The 19,473-nt window shown below is 38.9% G+C and overlaps 1 protein-coding gene across 2 annotated transcripts in view; it reads right to left on the bottom strand.

Moving 5' to 3' along the window:
- Nucleotides 1-19,473, bottom strand: part of mkrn1 (makorin, ring finger protein, 1) — a 59,000-nt gene that overhangs the window by 1,242 nt on the left and 38,285 nt on the right. For both annotated transcript variants that reach the window (XM_043709350.2, XM_043709351.2), the window contains 4 exons: nucleotides 14,449-14,672; nucleotides 12,689-12,903; nucleotides 6,837-6,947; nucleotides 5,125-5,269 (listed from right to left, as the gene is read on the bottom strand). In XM_043709350.2, the coding sequence (XP_043565285.1) occupies nucleotides 5,125-5,269; nucleotides 6,837-6,947; nucleotides 12,689-12,903; nucleotides 14,449-14,672 (695 nt within the window). The remainder of the gene's footprint in view (nucleotides 1-5,124; nucleotides 5,270-6,836; nucleotides 6,948-12,688; nucleotides 12,904-14,448; nucleotides 14,673-19,473) is intronic.

The following is a 19,473-nucleotide window of genomic DNA, read 5'->3' as shown; positions in this document are numbered from 1 at the left end:
CCTCCAACAACTTGCCCACCACCGATGTCAGGCTCACTGGTCTATAGTTCCCTGACTTGTCCTTACCACATTCTTAAAATAGCAGCACCAAGTTAGCAAACCTCCAGTCTTCCGGCACCTCACCTGTGACTATCGATGATACAAATAACTCAATAAGAAGCCTATCAATTACTTCCCCAGCTTCCCACAGAGTTCGAGGGTAGATCTGATAAGGTCCTGGGGATTTATCCACCTTTACGTGTTTCAAGACATCCAGCACTTCCTCCTCTTTAATATCGACATTTTGCAAGATGTCACCATCTATTTCCCTACAGTCTATATCTTCCATATCCTTTTACACACTAAATCCTGCTGCAAAATACCTGCATCTCGCATCTCCCCCATCTCCTACAGCTCGACACAAAGGCCACCTTGCTGATCTTTGAAGGGCCCTATTCTCTCCCTAGTTACCCATTTGTCCTTAATATATTTGTAAAAACCCTTTGGATTCTCCTTAACTCTATTTGCCAAAGCTATCTCATGTACCCTTTTTGCCCTCCTGATTTCCCTCTTAAGTATACTTCTACTGCCTTTATCCTCTAAGGATTCACTTGATCTATCCTATCTACACCTGACATATGCTTCCTTCTTTTTCTTAACCAAAACCCTCAATTTCTTTAGTCATCCAGCATTCCCTATACCTACCAGCCTTTCCTTTCACCTGAACAGGACTCTTGTTATCTCATTTCTGAAGGCTTCCCATTTTACAGCCGTCCCTTTACCTGCGAACATCTGTGCCCAATCAATGTTTAAAAGTTCTTGCCTAATACCGTCAAAATTGGCCTTCCTCCAATTTAGAACTTCAACTTTTAGATCTGGTCTATCCTTTTCCATCACTATTTTAAAACTAATAGAATTATGGTCGCTGGCCCCAAAGTGACACATCAGTCACCTGCCCTGCCTTATTTCCCAACAGTAGGTCAAGTTTTGCACCTTCTCTAGTAGGTACATCCACATACTGAATCAGAAAATGTTCCTGTACACACTTAAATTCCTCTCCATCTAAACCCTTAACACTATGGCAGTTCCAGTCTATGTTTGGAAAGTTAAAATCCCCTACCATAACCATGCTATTATTCTTACAGATAACAGATCTCCCTATGAATTAGTTTCTCAATTTCCCTCTGACTATTAGGGGGTCTATAATACAATCCCAATAAGGTGACCATTCCTTTTTATTTTTTAGTTCCACCCAAATAACTTCCTTGGATGTATTTCTAGGAATATCTTCCCTCAGTACAGCTGTAAGGCTGTCCCTTATCAAAAACGCCACTCCCCCTCATCTCTTTCCTCCCTTTCTATCCTTCCTGTAGCATTTGTATCCTGGAACGTTAAGCTGCCAGTCCTGTCCATCCCTGAGCCATGTTTCTGTAATTGCTACGATTTCCCAGTCCCATGTTCTTAACCATGCCCTGAGTTCATCTGCCTTCCCTGTTAGGCCTCTTGCATTGAAATAAATGCAGTTTAATTAATCAGTCCTACCTTGTTCTCTGCTTTGTCCCTGCCTGCCCTGACTGGTTGACTCGCCTTTGTTCTCAACTGTACCAGTCTCAGATTGAAATCTTTCCTCACTATCTCCCTGGGTCCCACCCCTTCACCTTACTAGTTTAAAACCTCCCGAGCAGCTCTAGCAAATCTCCCTGCCAGTATATTAGTTCTCTTCCAATTTAGGTGCAATCCATCTTTCTCATACAGGTCATTTCTACCCCAAATCAGCTTCCAAAGATCCAAAAATGTGAATCCTTCTTCCGTACACCAGCTCCTCAGCCATGCATTCATCTGCTCTATCCTCCTATTCCTGCCCTCAGTAACTCATAGCACCAGGAGTATTCCAGGTCTTACTACTCTCGAGGACCTCCTTTTTAAATTCCTGCCTAACTCTGTAATCTCCCTTCAGAATCCCAACCTTTTCCCTTCCTATGTCATTGGTTCCAATGTGTACAATGACCTCCTGCTGGCACCTCTTCTCCTTGAGAACATTCTGCACCCTCTTGGAGATATCCTTGATCCTGGCACCAGGGAAGCAACATAGCATTCTGATTTTTCGCTGCTGGCAACAGAAACACCTGCCTGTACCTTGGACTAGAGAGTCCCGAACATTCGAGACAATTGCTGTATTCCCCAACTGTCTGGCATTACCAGTGGCAACAAACTGAACTGGACTGGCCATATAAATACCATGACTACAAGAATGGGTCAGCAGTCGCAACAGAACTTCCCAAAGTGGAAGTTGGGACCCCAGGTGGGGTCGCAAGCTTGCAGGCAGCAATGGCAGACAAGAGTTCCACCTACTTCTCCACATTCTTATAGGTCTCTCTCACCTATAGGTCTTCTCTGCTAACACTCGACCTTTCAGTTTTCACATAGTGACAATTTTCATTCCTCAAAATTCAGTCACAGTTGAAAAAAAAATTAAGGAACACCAGACAAGGGGTTTTGTGGTGGGCAACTCATCTTTTGCCCCAGTGCATGTTCACCATCTACAAGAGATAATCAGGATGTGATGGAATATGCTCCACTTGTCTCAATGAGTGCAGTTCTGTCCAGGAAAAGGCAGCCCACTTTATTGGCATGACACCCACCATTTTAAAAACTGACTCCCTCCACCAGCAATACAGAGTGACAACTGTGTAGCACCTGTAAGATGTACTGTAGCAATTTACCATGGATACTTTGACAGCATCTTTGAATACAGCAATCTCCACCAACTAAGAGGATAATGACAATACATGCACAGGAGCATCATCCTTAAGTTCCCCTCTCAGCCATATGCCATCCTGTCTTAGAAATATGCTATTGTTCCCTCAATGACATGGTTGAAAATCTTGGAACTCCCTTCCTAAAAATATTGTGGGTGCACTTACACTCAATGGACTGGAGTCAGGAAGGCAATTCAACACCACCTTCAAGAACAACTAGCTATTGGGCAATAAATACAGGGCCAGCCATCAACATCTACATCCCAAGAATATAACAAAAAAGAAATCCACGCAGATCAGTATTGAGGATCAGTATTTTCAGCCTAAATAGACAGATATTACCACACAGTAACAAGAATAGACAATCAGTCCCTTGAGCCTGCTCCATCATTCTGTAAGATTATGGTTGATCTGTGCCGAACTCCATATGCCTGCCTCCATATCCCTTGATACCCCTGCTTAATTGAATTTAAATCTGAGATGGACGAATCTTAACAATTGAATTAGCATCGACTGCCATTTGAGGAATAGTGTTCCAAACCTCCCAAACTGTTTGAATTTAGAAGTGCTTTCTAATATCTCCCCTGAATGGACTGGCCCTAATTCTTAGACGATATCCCCTGGTTCCAGAATCTTCAACTAGTGGAAATAGGTTATCTTTACCCACCCAGTCTTTCCCTGTAACATCTTGAATCCTTGACTGGATCACCTCTTAATCTTCTAAATTCTAGATAAAAGTATAATTTGTCTAATCACTCATCATAATCCCTCAAATCTGAGTATCATCCTTGTGAATCTGCGTTGAACTCGGTCTAAGGCCAAAACATTCTTCCCGAGGTCTGGTGTCCAAATCTACTCTCAGTACTCTAAATAGGGTCTAAGTAGAGTTTTGTACAGGAGTAGCGTAACATTTGCAGCCTTATACACCAGCCCTTTTGATGAGAAGGCCAGCATTCCACTAGCTTTCTACATTATTTTCTAGCAAGGATAGGCAAAGTTAAGTGAAATCTTTATTTGTAATACGTGCATGTTTAAGGACAAGAGATTACATGATAATTGCACCTGGAAGAGTCAATGGAAAGAAGCAATTTCAATTTTGTCTTCAGGTTGTACTGACAAAACAGTGGCATAAAAAATGAAGTGCTTCAGGTATAAACTGGATCAACTGATTTGCAAGTATATTCCGTATTCAGCCACATGGTCCAACAGCACTCAGACAGCCAGTGCAGAAGTAGAGGCAGTCAATTTCTTACCATTTCCGTGTAACCCTCATCAACTCTGTCACCTCTTCAAAAACTCCAGCAAGTTGACTAGACATTATTCCATTAAAATTTTACTAAAGTCCACAAGCTGTATATCCTTTTTCCAATACTTCTACTAAACTAACATACTAATGCTAAACAATTAATTTTTTTTATTCACTCATGCGATGTGGGCATCACTGGCCAGACTAATATTTATTGCCCATGAGAAGATGATGAGCTGCTTCTTGAGCCTCTGCAGTCCACATGCTGTAGGTTGACCCATAATGGTCTGAGGGAGGGAATATAGAAGTATCAAAATGCACCTGCAGTAGAAGACATTAGGAAATATCCACTCACTCTTAATTTGATCCCAAATCATTTAATTAGAACACAACAATGCAAAACATGAAGTGTATCCTCATCAAGACCAGCACGTAAAAAGTTGGGCGGCACGGTGGCACAGTGGTTAGCACTGCTGCCTCACAGCGCCAGAGACCCGGGTTCAATTCCCGCCTTAGGTGACTGACTGTGTGGAGTTTGCACGTTCTCCCAGTGTCTGCGTGGGTTTCCTCCGGGTGCTCCGGTTTCCTCCCACAGTCCAAAGATGTGCAGGTCAGGTGAATTGGCCATGCTAAATTGCCCGTAGTGTTAGGTAAGGGGTAAATGTAGGGGTATGGGTGGGTTGCACTTCGGCGGGTCGGCGTGGACTTGTTGGGCCGAAGGGCCTGTTTCCACACTGTAATGTAATGTAATCAAAATATTGCAGATGCTAGAAATTTGAAATGAAAACAGAAAATGCTAAAATCACTCAGCAGGTCAGGTAGAATCTATGGGGTGTGAACACAGCTAATGTTTCAGGTCATAACCTTTCATCAGAACTGAACTTTTCTGTTATAAAATTATTGTTTCATTATATTCCATCATATCACACCATAACTCCCCATAGTATTTGGTGCATTAGCCAGAGGGAAATGGGTCTGGGTGGGTTACTCTTCAGAGGGTCGGTGTGGACTTGTTGGGCCGATGACCTGTTTCCACACTGTAGGAAATCTAACTCATTCAATATAGCTTTTAAATGAAATTATTAGCATAAATGTAACATTCTTCATAAAACCTTACTTCATATATGGTAATGTACCTACCCGATATCTCCCCATTGATGCAACTGGTTTCCTTGGTGGTTGTGGTTCTTCCAGACGACCATCAGGGTATGCATGTTTGTAGAAACAGTTACTCCCGAAGGGACAAGTGCCACGCCCCTGATCAAAGTATCGACATGCCTTGTTGCTGCATATAAGATATTATCGAATAATGAAAACTATTAACAAGAGCATTTATAACGTAACATATTTAAATGTGCAAGAAAGACAGGAAATACTTAGTAGATCTGTGGAAAGAGGAAGAGTTAACATTTCAAGTTGACTGATCTTAAGCTTAAAAGTCTGATTCTCTCTCACCATAATACTGCCTGACCAACTATTCCCAGCATTTCCCATTCTTACTTCAGTTTCCAGCATCCACATAATTCTTTGTGTTTAATGTTTAAATGTGTATTTGTCAGTTATTTGTGACTATGCTCCACTCTCCCCTCCAGTTTAGTGCCAAGTAATAACGCACTCCCAAATCAGATCAATGTTGATCTTCAACCAATTAATTTAAAATGTATGCACAGCTCAGGAAGAACTTCCTTAATGTATACCCAGAGGCAAATGTATACTGCAATATTAATCATAGGTGTGTGCCTATATTAGTCGAGAATGTAACATGATTTGAGATTAAATAATGAATAGAATGGTCTAATACAACAGATAGAAGCTTGGAAAATGTGACAAGAAACTAAACTGCTCAAAATGAATATTGCAAAATAGATAACTTTTCTATGATTTTACTTGATTTACTTTGTTAGGAGAAAGAGAATATTTGAAGAATGTTTTCTCAGAAATTACAGACTTTTTACAGTGTCCCAGACACTAATTTACAACACAAGAAGAAAATGCACTGAGTTTTCTACAAAAGAAATTCACACCACTGCTTCATGGTGGTCAACGAACTGCATCAATCTCACAAACTATATCCAATGTTAACCATGTGTCTCTAGCTCAGCTATACCCCAACAGTAAATGAAGTAGGATTTCAAGTTTTCTGCATTTTCATTAACTCTGAATTATTGTAAATTTACACTGAAAATTTAAGCACAGCATGACTGAAAGTTACCATTTGAAGTGCATTATAGTGAATTTCCTTTTGTTCTCCCTACTAAGGCTTCTTTCACTTGGCTCTTAATATTTTTAAACATCATTCCAATGCGTTGCACGAAATTTGCTGCGTTAAAATGGGTAAAGTTTCCACAATTGCATTTTCTTATATGTGCTTTGCTAAAAGCATGAGTTTTGATGGCTTCAAAATATAATTTTCAGATCAATAAAATAAACTGTGACTTAAGCAAAATATTACTCCATGCTTTTCTCAGGTACTAATTGCTTTGGCTGATTTCCATTTACTTTACAATAGGTTCTTATATGTTTGCATGTACTGATCTGATGCTTAGAAGGTTTTGGTTTAAGGTGCCATAAGCAATCTTGCTGATGAAATTGAAAATCAGACTGAGGAAATTCCTACCAGGGTGCTAAGTATGTCAATATTAGCTTTAAAATTTTCAGCAACAGGAACAACAAAATTGCACAATTCCCTCTAACTGCAACTCCATAAGGACTGGTTTTTCTTCACTCTCCAAAATGCCATTTTGAGGAAGTAAAGAAAGATTATAAATTTGCCCAAAAATGTCATAATGTTGAAAATATATAAACTGAAGAGGCAAGATGTTAGTAGAGTCTAGAGAGGCGAATAAAATTACCTCATTGCCTCTTTGTATTTCTTGATAAGTTTTTGTTTTTCTTCCTTGTCTTCTACCCAGTATTCACTTGGAATGACAAAATTTGATGTAATTCGACACTCAGGACAGGATCTGTAAAATTAAATTCAAGTACAATTAGTACAAAGTAATCAGAATGGCTAGATGTAATGTATGGAGTGCCACAGGGATCAGTGCTGGGGCTTCAACTGTTTATGTCAATGATTTGGATGAAAGGACAAAACATATAGGTAAAAAGTAGGTTGTGAAGAGAACCAAGTGTCTGCAAAGGTATACAGATAGAGAATGAGCAGATAAAATATGGCACATAATGCAAGAGATGCTAAAAAGCTGGGCGATGTGTTAATTGTTGCGGCAATCATAGAATCCCTACAGTGTGGAATCACAAGTTCACACCAACCCTCTAAAGCGTAATCCACCTATACCCATTACCCTACCCTATTAACCTATATTTACCCCTGACCAATGCACCTAACCTACACATCCTTGAACACAATGGGCAATTTATCAAGGCTAATTCACCTAACTTGCACATCTTTGGATTGTGGGAGGAAACTGGAACATCCAGAGGAAACCCACGCAGACATAGGGAGAAAGAGCAAACGCCACAGAGACAGTTGCCCAATGCTGGATTCGAACCCAGGTCCCTGGCGCTGTGAGGTACCAGTGCTAACCTCTAAGCCACTGTGCCACCATGAGCAACAATGGCTGAGCCAACATTTATCGCCCATCCTTAGTTGCCCTTAATGTGATGGTAACCTGCCTTCACGAACCACTGCTGTCCATACAGTAGACAGATCTCCAATGCCATTAGGGAGTGAATTCCAGAGTTTTGACCAGACACTGAAGGAATGGTGATACATTTCAAAGTCAAGATGACAAGTGAATTGGAGGGAAATTTGGAGGTGCCGTTATGTATCTGATAGTGGTTGTGGATTTGGAAGGTATTGTTTGAGAAGCCACAGTGAATTTCTGTAATGCATATTGTAGATGGCACACACAATTGCTACTAAGCATTGGTGTTGAAAAGAATGAATATGGTGTCATTCAAGTGCGTTGCCTTAATTTGAATGCCAAAAAACTTCATGTGTTATTGGAAATGCATATTTCCAGACAAGTGGGGAACATTCCACCACACTCCTGACTCGTGCCTTGTAGATAGTGGGTAGACTCTGAGGAGTCAAGGAGTTACATGCTGCAGTATTCCTCACCTTTGACCTATCCTTGTAGCTCTCTTGTTTAGATAGCAAGTCTAATTCAGTTTCTGGTCAGCTGTAGCCCTGAGTATGCTGATAGTCGGGGATTCAGTGATGGAAATGCCAGTGAATGTCAAGAGGCAACGGTTAGATTGACCCTTGTTGGAGATGGGCATTTGTATGGCGTGAATATTACTTGCCACTCTTCAGCCAAGCTTGGATGTTGTCCAGGTCTTGCTGAATTTGGATTATGTCAGTATCTAAGGAGGTGTGAATGAAGCTGAATGTTGTGCATTTCCATTGCTGACCTTATGATGGAGAGAAGATCATTAGTGAAGTAGATGAAGCTGGTTAGGCATAGGCCACTGATTGTGAAACTAAAAGCTACAAAAGCAAATTTTGTTGGTAATTTCTCCATTTAGGCGTCATTCAGTAAATTTGGTTACTTTGATTTGCAATATACCCATGGCAATCACCACAATATTTAGTTATTGTTGGAGAAAGTTTTGCAAAGGGCTACAGTCCTCATGTATTTCAGTCAAGTACATAAAAATACTAAGGAAATAAAAAGCCCCTTCAGTCCACATAAATCAATATTGTTATTCACAACTGTCTTAATATCTATATCCCTTTACTCCTTTGTTCTTCAAAGTTGATACAGTTTCTTCCTCTAACTGGAAACTACCGATTCCAGTTAAAAAAAAACTTCGGCTTGTTTTTAGCAACTGGAACAGCCTGCTTCCATCTATAGTGTCCCATTCTTAATTAGTTTTATGCATTACTATATCATCCAACAAAATAAAGTTCTAAGTTTTATTCTCTATATTTCTCTTTGCCAGGCAGCACCCCATTGTACTCACTCCAAAAACATCCAACAGCTTTCCATTGTCTGAAGCCTGTTACTACATATCTTTAAATATTTGTTCTAGAGATGTGGGCTTTGCTGACCTGGCCACCATTTATTACTCATCTCTAACTGTCCTTGGGACAGTGGTATGGAGCTGATTTCCCAATTACTGCAGTCAATGGAGGGAAAGTACACCCTCACTGCTGTTTGGCCCCAAGGAGTTCCTGAATTTTAACTCCGTGAATGTGAAGGACTCATGGTATAGTTCAAAGTTGGGATAGTTTGGAGGGGAACTTCCCACACATCTCCTATGAATGGTACACACTGTTGCTACTGTGAGATAGTGGTAAAGGGTAGGAAATTTGAAGGTGGTAGACAGAAGACCAACCAAATGTGCTTTGTCATGCATAGTATCAAGTTTCTTGAATGTTGTTGGAAATGCACCCAACCAGACAAATGTGGAGTATCCCCTCACTCCTGACATATGCCTTGTAGCTGGCTCAGGCACTGGGCGACAGAAAGTGAGCTAGTTAGCTCAGAATTCTTAGCCTCTGATTTGCCACAGAATTCACATGGCTGGTCCAGTTCAATTTCTAGTCAATGATAACTGAGGATATTAATAGTGGGAGGCTTTAGAACAGATATCATCATTGTACATTAACAGATAGTGATTAGAATCTCTTGAAGATGGTAATTGGCTTTTGGGTGATATGAATGTTACATGCAATGTATCAGGGTAAGTCTGAATTTTGGCCAGGTTGCACCACATATGCACATAAATTGTTTCCATTATCTTGGCTGGTGGCTAATGAAGAATATTGTTCAATTGTTAACTAACAGCCTATTTCTGACCTTATAACTGAAGCAAGGTAGTTATGAAGTAGCTGAAGATTGTTCAGACCAAACTGTTATGCAATCAGCAGGACCCTCTTGTGGCATGGTGGTAGTGCCTCTACTTCTGGACCAAGAGCACTTGGTTCAAATCCACCTGCTCAGAGATATATAATAATATCTCTGAACAAGGTTAATTGGAAAAGTAGGCTGGATTAAGCTAATTTTTTTTAAAAAGTGAGATCAACAGCTAAGTGGCCCTGCAGAATCAAAACTGAGGTTTATTGTGAGCAAGTGCCATCTGGCAGCACTACCAATGACCCTTCCATCACCTAGAGTAGAATGGCAAGGTTGTAAATGGCCGAAGTTGGTTTTATCAAGCTTTTTGTACACAGGACATAGCTGGTCAATTTAGTGCATAAATGGCAGTGTTGTAGCTGTACTTATACAGCTTGGCTAATGGTGTAGCAAGTTCGGGACCAAAAGTTTCAGTACTATTGCGGAAAATTTTGTCAAGATCTATAGCCTTTATAGTATTCAGTCCCTTCAACAACTTTTTGATATCACATGGAATGAATTCAATTGGTTGAAGACTGGTATCTGTGATGCTGGGGATCTCAAGAGGATACCAATATACACCATCCACAGACAGAAGTACTGATATTTCAGCCTCATCTTTTGCAGTGATGTGCCAGGCTTTGATGAGGATACTGTAAAACCTCCACCTCTTTTAGTGGTTAAATTGATCATCCCTATTCACGACGATGTGGCAGGATTATACAACTAGATTTGAACTATTAATTGCAGGAGTCCTTAGCATTTTCTACTGTATGCTGCTTCCGCTGTTGACATGTAAGCAGTCTGTGATGTAGCTTTGCCAAGTTGACAGTTCATTATTAGGTTTGCCTGGTCCGCTTCGTGCTTACTCTCCTGCACTATTCACTGAATCAATTTTGACTCCTTGGCTTGATAATAATGTCAGAATGGATCATAAAATTGGAGGTGTGTGGACAGTGAAGGTTATCTCGGAGCACAACGGGATCTTGAACAGATAAGCCAATGGGCTGAGGAGTGGCAGATGGAGTTTAATTTAGATAAATGTGAGGTGCTGCATTTTGGGAAAGCAAATCTTAGCAGGACTTATACACTTAATAGTAAGGTTCTAGGGAGTGTTGCTAAACAAAGACCTTGGAGTGCAGGTTCACAGCTCCTTGAAAGTAGAGTCGCAGGTGGATAGCATAATGAAGGTGGCGTTTGGTATGTTTTCCTTTATTGGTCAGAGTATGGAGTACAGGAGTTGCAAGGTCAGGGTGTGGCTGTACAGGACATTGGTTAGGCCACTTTTGGAATATTACGTGCAATTCTGGTCTCCTACCTTGGAAGAATGTTGTGAAACTTGAAATGGTTCAGAAAAGATTTACAAGGATGTTGTCAGGATTGGCGGATTTGAGCTACAGGGAAAGGATGAATAGGCCAGGGCTGTTTTCCCTGGAACATCAGAGGCTGAAGGGTGATCTTATAGAGGTGTACAAAATCATGAGCAGCATGGATAGGATAAATAGACAAGGTCCTTTCTCTGCGGTGGGGGGAGTCCAGAACTACAGGGCATAGGTTTAGGGTGAGGGGGGAAAATATAAGAGAGACCTAATGGGCAACCTTTTCACGCAGAGGGTGGTGCTTGTGTGGAATGGGCTGCCAGAGGAAGTAGAGGTGGTACAATTACAACATTTAAAAGGCATCTGGATGGATATATGAATAGGAAGGGTTTGGAGGGATATGGGCCAGGTGCTGGCAGGTGAGACTAGATTGGGTTGGAATATCTGATTGGCATGGACGGGTTGGACTGAAGGGTCTGTTCTTGTGCTGTACAGCTCTATGACTCTATATGCTCCTCCATTAGGGTTACAGACTGCAACTGAACAATTTTGCTGCTGCTGACCACAGCACCTTGTAGGTGCCCAGTGTAGAGATGCTAGATCTGTTTGAAATCTATACCATTTAACATAGTGGTAGTGCCATATTACATGGAGGATATAATCAATGTGAAAATGGGATTGTTTCCACAGGGATGTTGCGCTGGTAACCCCTATTGATATAATCATAAAAGGACACATTTGTGACAGATAGTTTGGGGAAGAGGAGGTCAAATAGATTTTTCCTTGTTGTTTCCCTCAACACTTGTTTCAGGCTTAGTCTAACAGTTTGTCCTTTAGAACCTGGCCAACTCAAGTAGTAGTTGTGCAACTTAACAACTCAAGGTGATGGACATTGAAGTCCACCACCCAGAATACATTCTATGCACTTGCCACCCTCAGTGCTTTTAAAGAGAGAGTTTGGTAGTTAAAACAAAAATCAGATCTCGATATTCTAACCTAAACAATAAAGTTTTAGAAACTGATTTTGATTTATTCGCTACATACCAAATTACGCTGGGGCAACCAAAGTGCTGAATATCTAACCATATGAGGGAGAGGGAGCGCGAGAGGAAAAAAAATACTAGCAGCTTTAAAAAATGCTAAGAAACTATTGGGCTCTGTGTAAAATAGGTTCAAGGCCTCTGTAACTAAAGATGCATGTTCAAAAGATTTTCAGATGCCTTTCACTAATCTTGGCATCAAATAAGGTATCTATTATAAACTATAATCTGCACTGATATATAAACTTACAAAAATTGCAAATCTCATTTCAGTAACTATTGTAAATTGGCTTAGGCAGTCATGTCTAATATAGCAAGGGATACAGTTGTTATCCTGGTACTGGGAGACAAATCGTTTTCATTTAACATGAGCTTAAGGAAAAGGTGATTTGCTGGATTTCCAAGCTCATCAAAAATTACCTTAGTCAAGCAAAATAGTTTTCTAATAAACTAAACCCATAAAAAGAGGAACAAAGATGTGTTATATAGGTTATAATGACAAAATGAACTTAAATTTCTAGAAATCTAGAGTCAAAGCACTTACTTAACAATCTTATTCTCAAACTGTTTGGCACTCCTCCACTTTCGAATGCAATTGAGACAGTAAGTATGACTGCAATTGGACAGGATTCCAAAACGTCGCTCACTCGCATTTGTTTTTTCATAGATTACTTCCATACAGATGCCACATATAATATCCTTACTACGCTGAATGGCAAAAGATAGCTCCATGTCTTTTTCATGAGCCTCAATGCATGCCTATGATAAAGAACATACACAGATCAAAAGAACTTACTAGCATAGCAATTTAATGACAAGTTGAATTTGCCCGCATCTCAAATTTGCTGGGTTAATGTTGTGGTTCTGTTTGCCGAGCTGGAAATTTTTGTTGCAAACGTTTCGTCCCCTGTCTAGGTGACATCTTCAGTGCTTGGTAGCCTCCTGTGAAGCGCTTCTGTGGTGTTTCCTCTGGCATTTATAATGGCCTGTCCCTGCCGCTTCCGGTTGTCAGTTTTAGCTGTCCGCTGTAGTGGCCGGTATATTGGGTCCAGGTCGATGTGTTTCTTGATGGAGTTTGTGGATGAGTGCCATGCTTCTAGGAATTCCCTGGCTGTTCTTTGTTTGGCTTGCCCTATAATGGTAGTGTTGTCCCAGTCGAATTCATGTTGCTTGTCGTCTGCGTGTGTGGCTACTAAGGATAGCTGGTCGTGGCGTTTCGTGGCTAGTTGATGTTCATGGTTGTGGATCGTTAGCTGTCTTCCTGTTTGCCCTATATAGTGTTAATAGGGCAAACAGGAAGACAGCTAACGATCCGCATCCATGAACATCAACTAGCCACGAAACGCCACGACCAGCTATCCTTAGTAGCCACACACGCAGACGACAAGCAACATGAATTCGACTGGGAACAACACTACCATTATAGGGCAAGCCAAACAAAGAACAGCCAAGGAATTCCTAGAAGCATGGCACTCATCCACAAACTCCATCAACAAACACATAGACCTGGACCCAATATACCGGCCACTACAGCGGACAGCTGAAACTGACAACCGAAAGCGGCAGGGGCAGGCCATTATAAATGCCGGAGGAAACACCACAGAAGCGCTTCACAAGAGGCTCCCAACCATTGAAGATGTCACCTAGACAGGGGACGAAACGTTTGCAACAAAAATTTCCAGCTCGGCAAACAGAACCACAACAACAAGCACCCGAGCTACAAATCTTCACCCAAACTTTGCTAGGTTAATATTGTTCAAGCTGAAGTAATGTAAACCATATATTAAAACAGAATAACTTAAAGGACTTACATATGACACATCATAATTAAAATAGAAAAATTATATAATAAACCTAAAAACTGACAGAAATATTGTCTGCAAACTATGAATTAACTGAACGATAAGTAATCGTAGTTACATAATGCCATTACATCATTTATACACTAAGTCTTGGACAAGACAAAACGTTCTGTACCACATGTGGAGTTTAAATTTATTTAACAATTAAATCAAGTCAAGGAAATTCAAATAAATTCAAATACAATATTGATTCATGTTATCATTAAATATTGAGCATGGATAAACAGAACTGAAAATACTGACTGCAGTACAAATTGCACACTTCTCAAAGTTGGCATCTTGTATAGAAGTCATTTTACCTACAAACTACCATTTAAATCAAAATAACTAAAGACTGCTATTGATCATGTCGACAAAATTTCTTGTAATACTGCTTTACCATCATAACAACCAAAATTTTTTAAGCACAATGTAATACCCTTCCTTATAGTTGAGTACTTACCTTTATGTGGTCTGATCTCTGAGAGGCGTCAACTGGATGGAGAACCTGTAAACCACACATATCGCACACATCTCCATGGAGGTACACACAGTTAACACCATATCGACATTCTCCTAAGGCAGCATATGGACACATCTGCTTCTTCACATCTTCAGTTTGTGAGCCCTCAAAGTTTTCTTCTATTATTAGATCTTCATTTCTTGTTTCAGGGTAAGTTGATGTTGCTGTAACGAGAGTTTTTAAATTGGTCTATAACTAATTACCAATACGATTCTATATTTGTATCTCAAAAACATGGTTAAAATTTGATTGCTATCCAGATTACATTATGAGTGTGTACAAATTAAAATGCAGCATTATTTAAATCTTTATAAGGGCAGTGATGTTCTTAGGAAATCTTGGAAGTTTTCATTCTGAAATTTCACCCTTAACTTCAGTAAATATTATTTACAGTTTCTACTAATCAAACACTTCAATAAAAAAAGAAACCGACATGAGACTGTCACATCAGAACACCTGCCTAGGGAAAGGGGAAAAAAAACACTTGCTCAGATGACATGTGCAGTGTATGCACCATCAAGCAACTTTCATTACCAAGAATCGGTATATTACTAATCGCCACTGCTTATTAATTTATGCATACCAATACATTCTTGGCAAGAAATAATGGATCCATGGCAAAAGTTGCTTGAGTAAATCTTCCAATAAAAAAGACCAAAAAATGGTCTCTTAGTAATTGGCCATTTACATTAAAAGGCTTGAATTTCTTTTCCGCTAAATGAAAATATCTAATTAATAGTGGTTTCAGGATGGGTGGAGTCAATGAACACTCTGGAGTCTAGGTAGGCCCTTACTCCTGTTGTAATTAAATACTATATTTTTTTCCCCTCTGTATGCAGAGGCTGGTGGCCTGAAGCTGTGGTTTATTAATGCTATCTTTCACATTCCTCTTGTTCATCATCACAGAGAAAGTGAAGGCCTTGCTAAAGGGAATAAGGTATGATACTCACAACACTCTTGAGCAGTTAATGACTGGCAATGAAGTAAGCCAGAAAAGATAGGAAGCTTTTCTCATATTGTTCTTATATTTTGTGGGAGAAGAAAAAGAGGGACCACAAGGAAGATGGGAATATTATCCTTGAAATTTCTACAAATCATTTTACACAGAAGAAAATCAGTAATCTGAAAAGTAGATAAGTAAAGCTATTGTTTTCAATCTGTCAGAACTGTTTTAAAATGAATTTTAATAAGTGTAGACATTAGTCCCATGTATACAATTGCAATGTACAAGCTTGTCTCTGTGCCAACTTAAATGTTCTGTAACACAAAAACAATGAATTGATTTATTTCTTATTACTAAAAGTACATGCATAATTAGTATAGACCAGATAAAAAGGTGACAAATTCACTCACATCCAATATTGTACGAATCAGATAGGTCTCACTCTCAAATCCTCTATGTATAGTACACAGCAGGCAAAAAGATGGGAATTCAATCACATTTGGCGTGTATATTACTCCTGTCCGCGTGTACCAGGGCTGGAAAATTTCAATCACAACTAGCCAAAGGCGAGTTACTTATATTTCAGCCTGAAAAAACTAATCCCTCATCTTCAATACTTTATAATTTCTTGTTGGTTCACGTCCTAAAGGGTCTGTTGCAGCTCCTTCTGCCGCCCAGACCAGTTCCTCATCTATACCAATAGGATGTAATGTTTTCTTTGAATTCATTTCCTCTGTTTAAAGTTCAAGCAGACATGTTTGCATGAAATATTATTTTAGGAGACTTCAAAATAAAGTGTGTTATATCAATAAGTGGAAAGCAACTTCCAAACATTTCTTCCAGAATGGATGATTGCTGCAAAATGAGTCTGCTGTACATTCACAAACGCAGAATGGAGAGTAGAACAAAGTGCACTGGTAACAAAAGTGCTAATTTACAATTTACATAACATCACAAATGAAAACTAAATGGCCAAATATTGTATGTACCAGTTTTGATTTTTACAAGTTTGTAACCAACTGGTGTTACGGTCCTTCATTTCCATCACACCCACATTTCAGCAGTTCTCCACAAAGAATTTACAAGGATCCAAGTTCTAAGCAAAATTTCCCAGGTCTCTGCTGCCTAGGCCTTTTAGACTTTCAATAAAATATCCATACAAGCAACACAGATCACACAATATTATCTTTTTTCATAACAGAATCAAAAGTCTCAGATTTTATGTTTAAAATGTTGGGAGTAAAGATATCAAGCTGCATTAAGTTTAACATTTTATAGAAGTATCCAGTCTTCTAAATCATTGATTGTAAACTAGCTTTTTAAATAAAAGGAAAATAAAAACCTATGACATTGCTAAAAGTGGACTTGAATACCACTCCAGATCATTCTATCTCTATATTTATTGTTAGTATGTAACTAACACTTTGGTCCTATCCAAGATGCTGACAGTTCAGCTTTCAATAACTTAGGTTACATCATCCTTATCAAAGAAAGCCTGAGCTGAATACAACCCAGTCATTAATGAATGTTTTTGGATAAAAGATAATAAAATTCTCTTTAAACTGTGTTATGAATTCCCAACTTTCCTACCAATATTCATAATATGAGCAGTCACTATATTCTGAAAGCTAATATTATGTGTTTACATAATGAAATTAACATAATATGTGGAACTGGAGGGGTTGTAACATTTACCAGTGAATGCGATTAGCATAGAATAGGTTGATATGTGCTATCCAGTTAAACAAATGACAGTCTTCTCAAAGGTTTAAATTTTAATCATGAAAGGTAAACCTTACTGTATATTTGGAGTATCATTTCTTACCTCACATGGCCCACATATTAGCTGCAAATACACCATCTACGTTTGAGGAATAATGAGCAGTTGAATGGTTCCTCCAAAGAGCACTGCCGTCTGTGACTGGACATCAAGTTGGGGAATTCTTTGGGCAATCACATCCACTAATCACTATGAAGTCCTGTATAGCTGCTCCAGGGTCATTTTATTCTTATTTAAACAGATATCTGCTGAGGTAATGTAACAGTGCGGCTAAAGCTACACTCTAGTTCTGCTACTGTAACTGAACCATATAAAATACTTTGCAGGGAATGACACCAACAGGAAACTTTTTTTTAAAAAATGTAATATGCTTATTGCTGATTTGGTAGCAATTATGGACCAAACAAATGAAATCGACTCTGTTTAATATTATGTATTTTTCTTTTGAAAACTCAAAATATAATGCAATTTTCCACAGCCTTACACAAGAATTAATAAATTACAAAACATAGTTGACAATTAGCTTACTGGTGGCCTGAAAGAACTCATGAAACACACTGTGCATTCTCTAAAAAGAACAGTGCAATACGTATCCTAATCAATCTTTTATTTAATTAAATTCTTTATTGTATACATAATTCACACTGACTATTCAAATTATGCTGCATATCCACACAGTTAATCCTAATTCCTTTCCACTGAACACCTAACCTACTTTGGTCTAATCAGCAAATTTCATATAACTGCTCTATATCTTGTTTTTAAGCAGCACTTAAATTCAAAAAATTCTGGTAAAATTTCCCTCTTCCTACTAACAAGCTGCTGTTAAATGTTAAGTCTGGCATCAAAAGGAATGCCAAAGTGTTAACTGGAAGTTGAGTGCAGCCAATTCCCAAACATCCACTTAGTTATCAGCATAAAAAAGATGACCTAGATTTTTTAGTGTTAATAATGGCAAAACTGTAGGCCTTTTCCATTAGTATTAAAATGAAATTAATATCAATTTCAGAGTTCCACACATGCACAGAATAATGTGGCAGTCCAGAAATTGCTGTCAGTGATTCCAGACTCCTCTGGGACTGTTCTGTCGACATTGAAAACAGGAGGAAAGCTCCTCTTACGTGGTTAGTCTTATGTCAAACCTCAAAGTCATATCATTACATAAGTAACTGCCATATTCCTTTCACAACTACTGCTAACTGCTGCACAAATACCATCACTAGCTCTGAAAATTAATTTTGTATTTGCGATGTCCAATTTTTCCATGAAATATTCCATATTACGAACAATATTTTTAAAATATTTTAAGACATTTTTGCTTTATTTTAAAATTAATTTACATCTGTATCTGAAAATTTAGAAGTTACTGTAAACTTCTTTGCTTTATTTAAGCACATGTAGATATCCTATTGACTTGATGTCAGCTTAAAATCACAATCAGGAAAGTGAAGGAAAAAAAAAGCTAATGTCACAAATCATTAGAGCCTTTCTGGGACTTTTAAAGTTAGTGGCAAATGCAATTGCTTCATTGCTGACTGCAAAATACATCTTGTATATTTCAGTTCAGTAGGTTAGAACAACTCCCACACTGCATACTGGATGTTGACTCAAGTGATAGGAGTTTCTAAAATACCCAGCTTATTTCAAGAGTGCAGTATGAAACTAAAGCTTCCTCTCAAATACAATTTCACTTACATCTAAATTTCTTGAATTTTGTATTTTCATAGCTTCATAATTTCTTTACAACCAGGTTGCATGCCCCTTTGCATGCAAAAGGGACCCAAAGACTATTGTTGTGTACAGTGTTGTTCAAGTACAGTTCAATCAAAATAAAAATCAAGAAAATTGGCAAAAAGCACAAAACGAGAAGTATCATTCCAGCTTGCCATCTTAATTATAATCGTAAGAAAAGCACCTCCATGTACTCTCACCTTCAAATTCTCCTTCCTTCTGTATCACCTTAACTAAACTCTTGACACCCACTTACAACTGCTTTTTTTAAACTCTCAGCAGTCAAGTCATTGGTCATCCATTACCCAACAGTTCTAAATTGGTCATCTGTTCAGGCACTCACTCAAAATTTGATACTTTTCACTTCAGTAAAATTGTACTTATGCTCTCCCAAACCGCCATTTCGTCAACTTTAATTAAAATCCAAGGAAATTATATTTGAACATAACTGGTGCACAGATGTTTCAGTAATTGATTTTCCAACATCAAGCTCCATCTGGCTTCCACTCTC

This window comes from Chiloscyllium plagiosum, unplaced genomic scaffold (assembly GCF_037043375.1).
Source record: "Chiloscyllium plagiosum isolate Xiang-an unplaced genomic scaffold, Cpla_swu_hap1 HiC_scaffold_19, whole genome shotgun sequence".
NCBI lineage: Eukaryota > Metazoa > Chordata > Chondrichthyes > Orectolobiformes > Hemiscylliidae > Chiloscyllium > Chiloscyllium plagiosum.
This window is presented reverse-complemented; position numbering and strand designations above follow the sequence as displayed.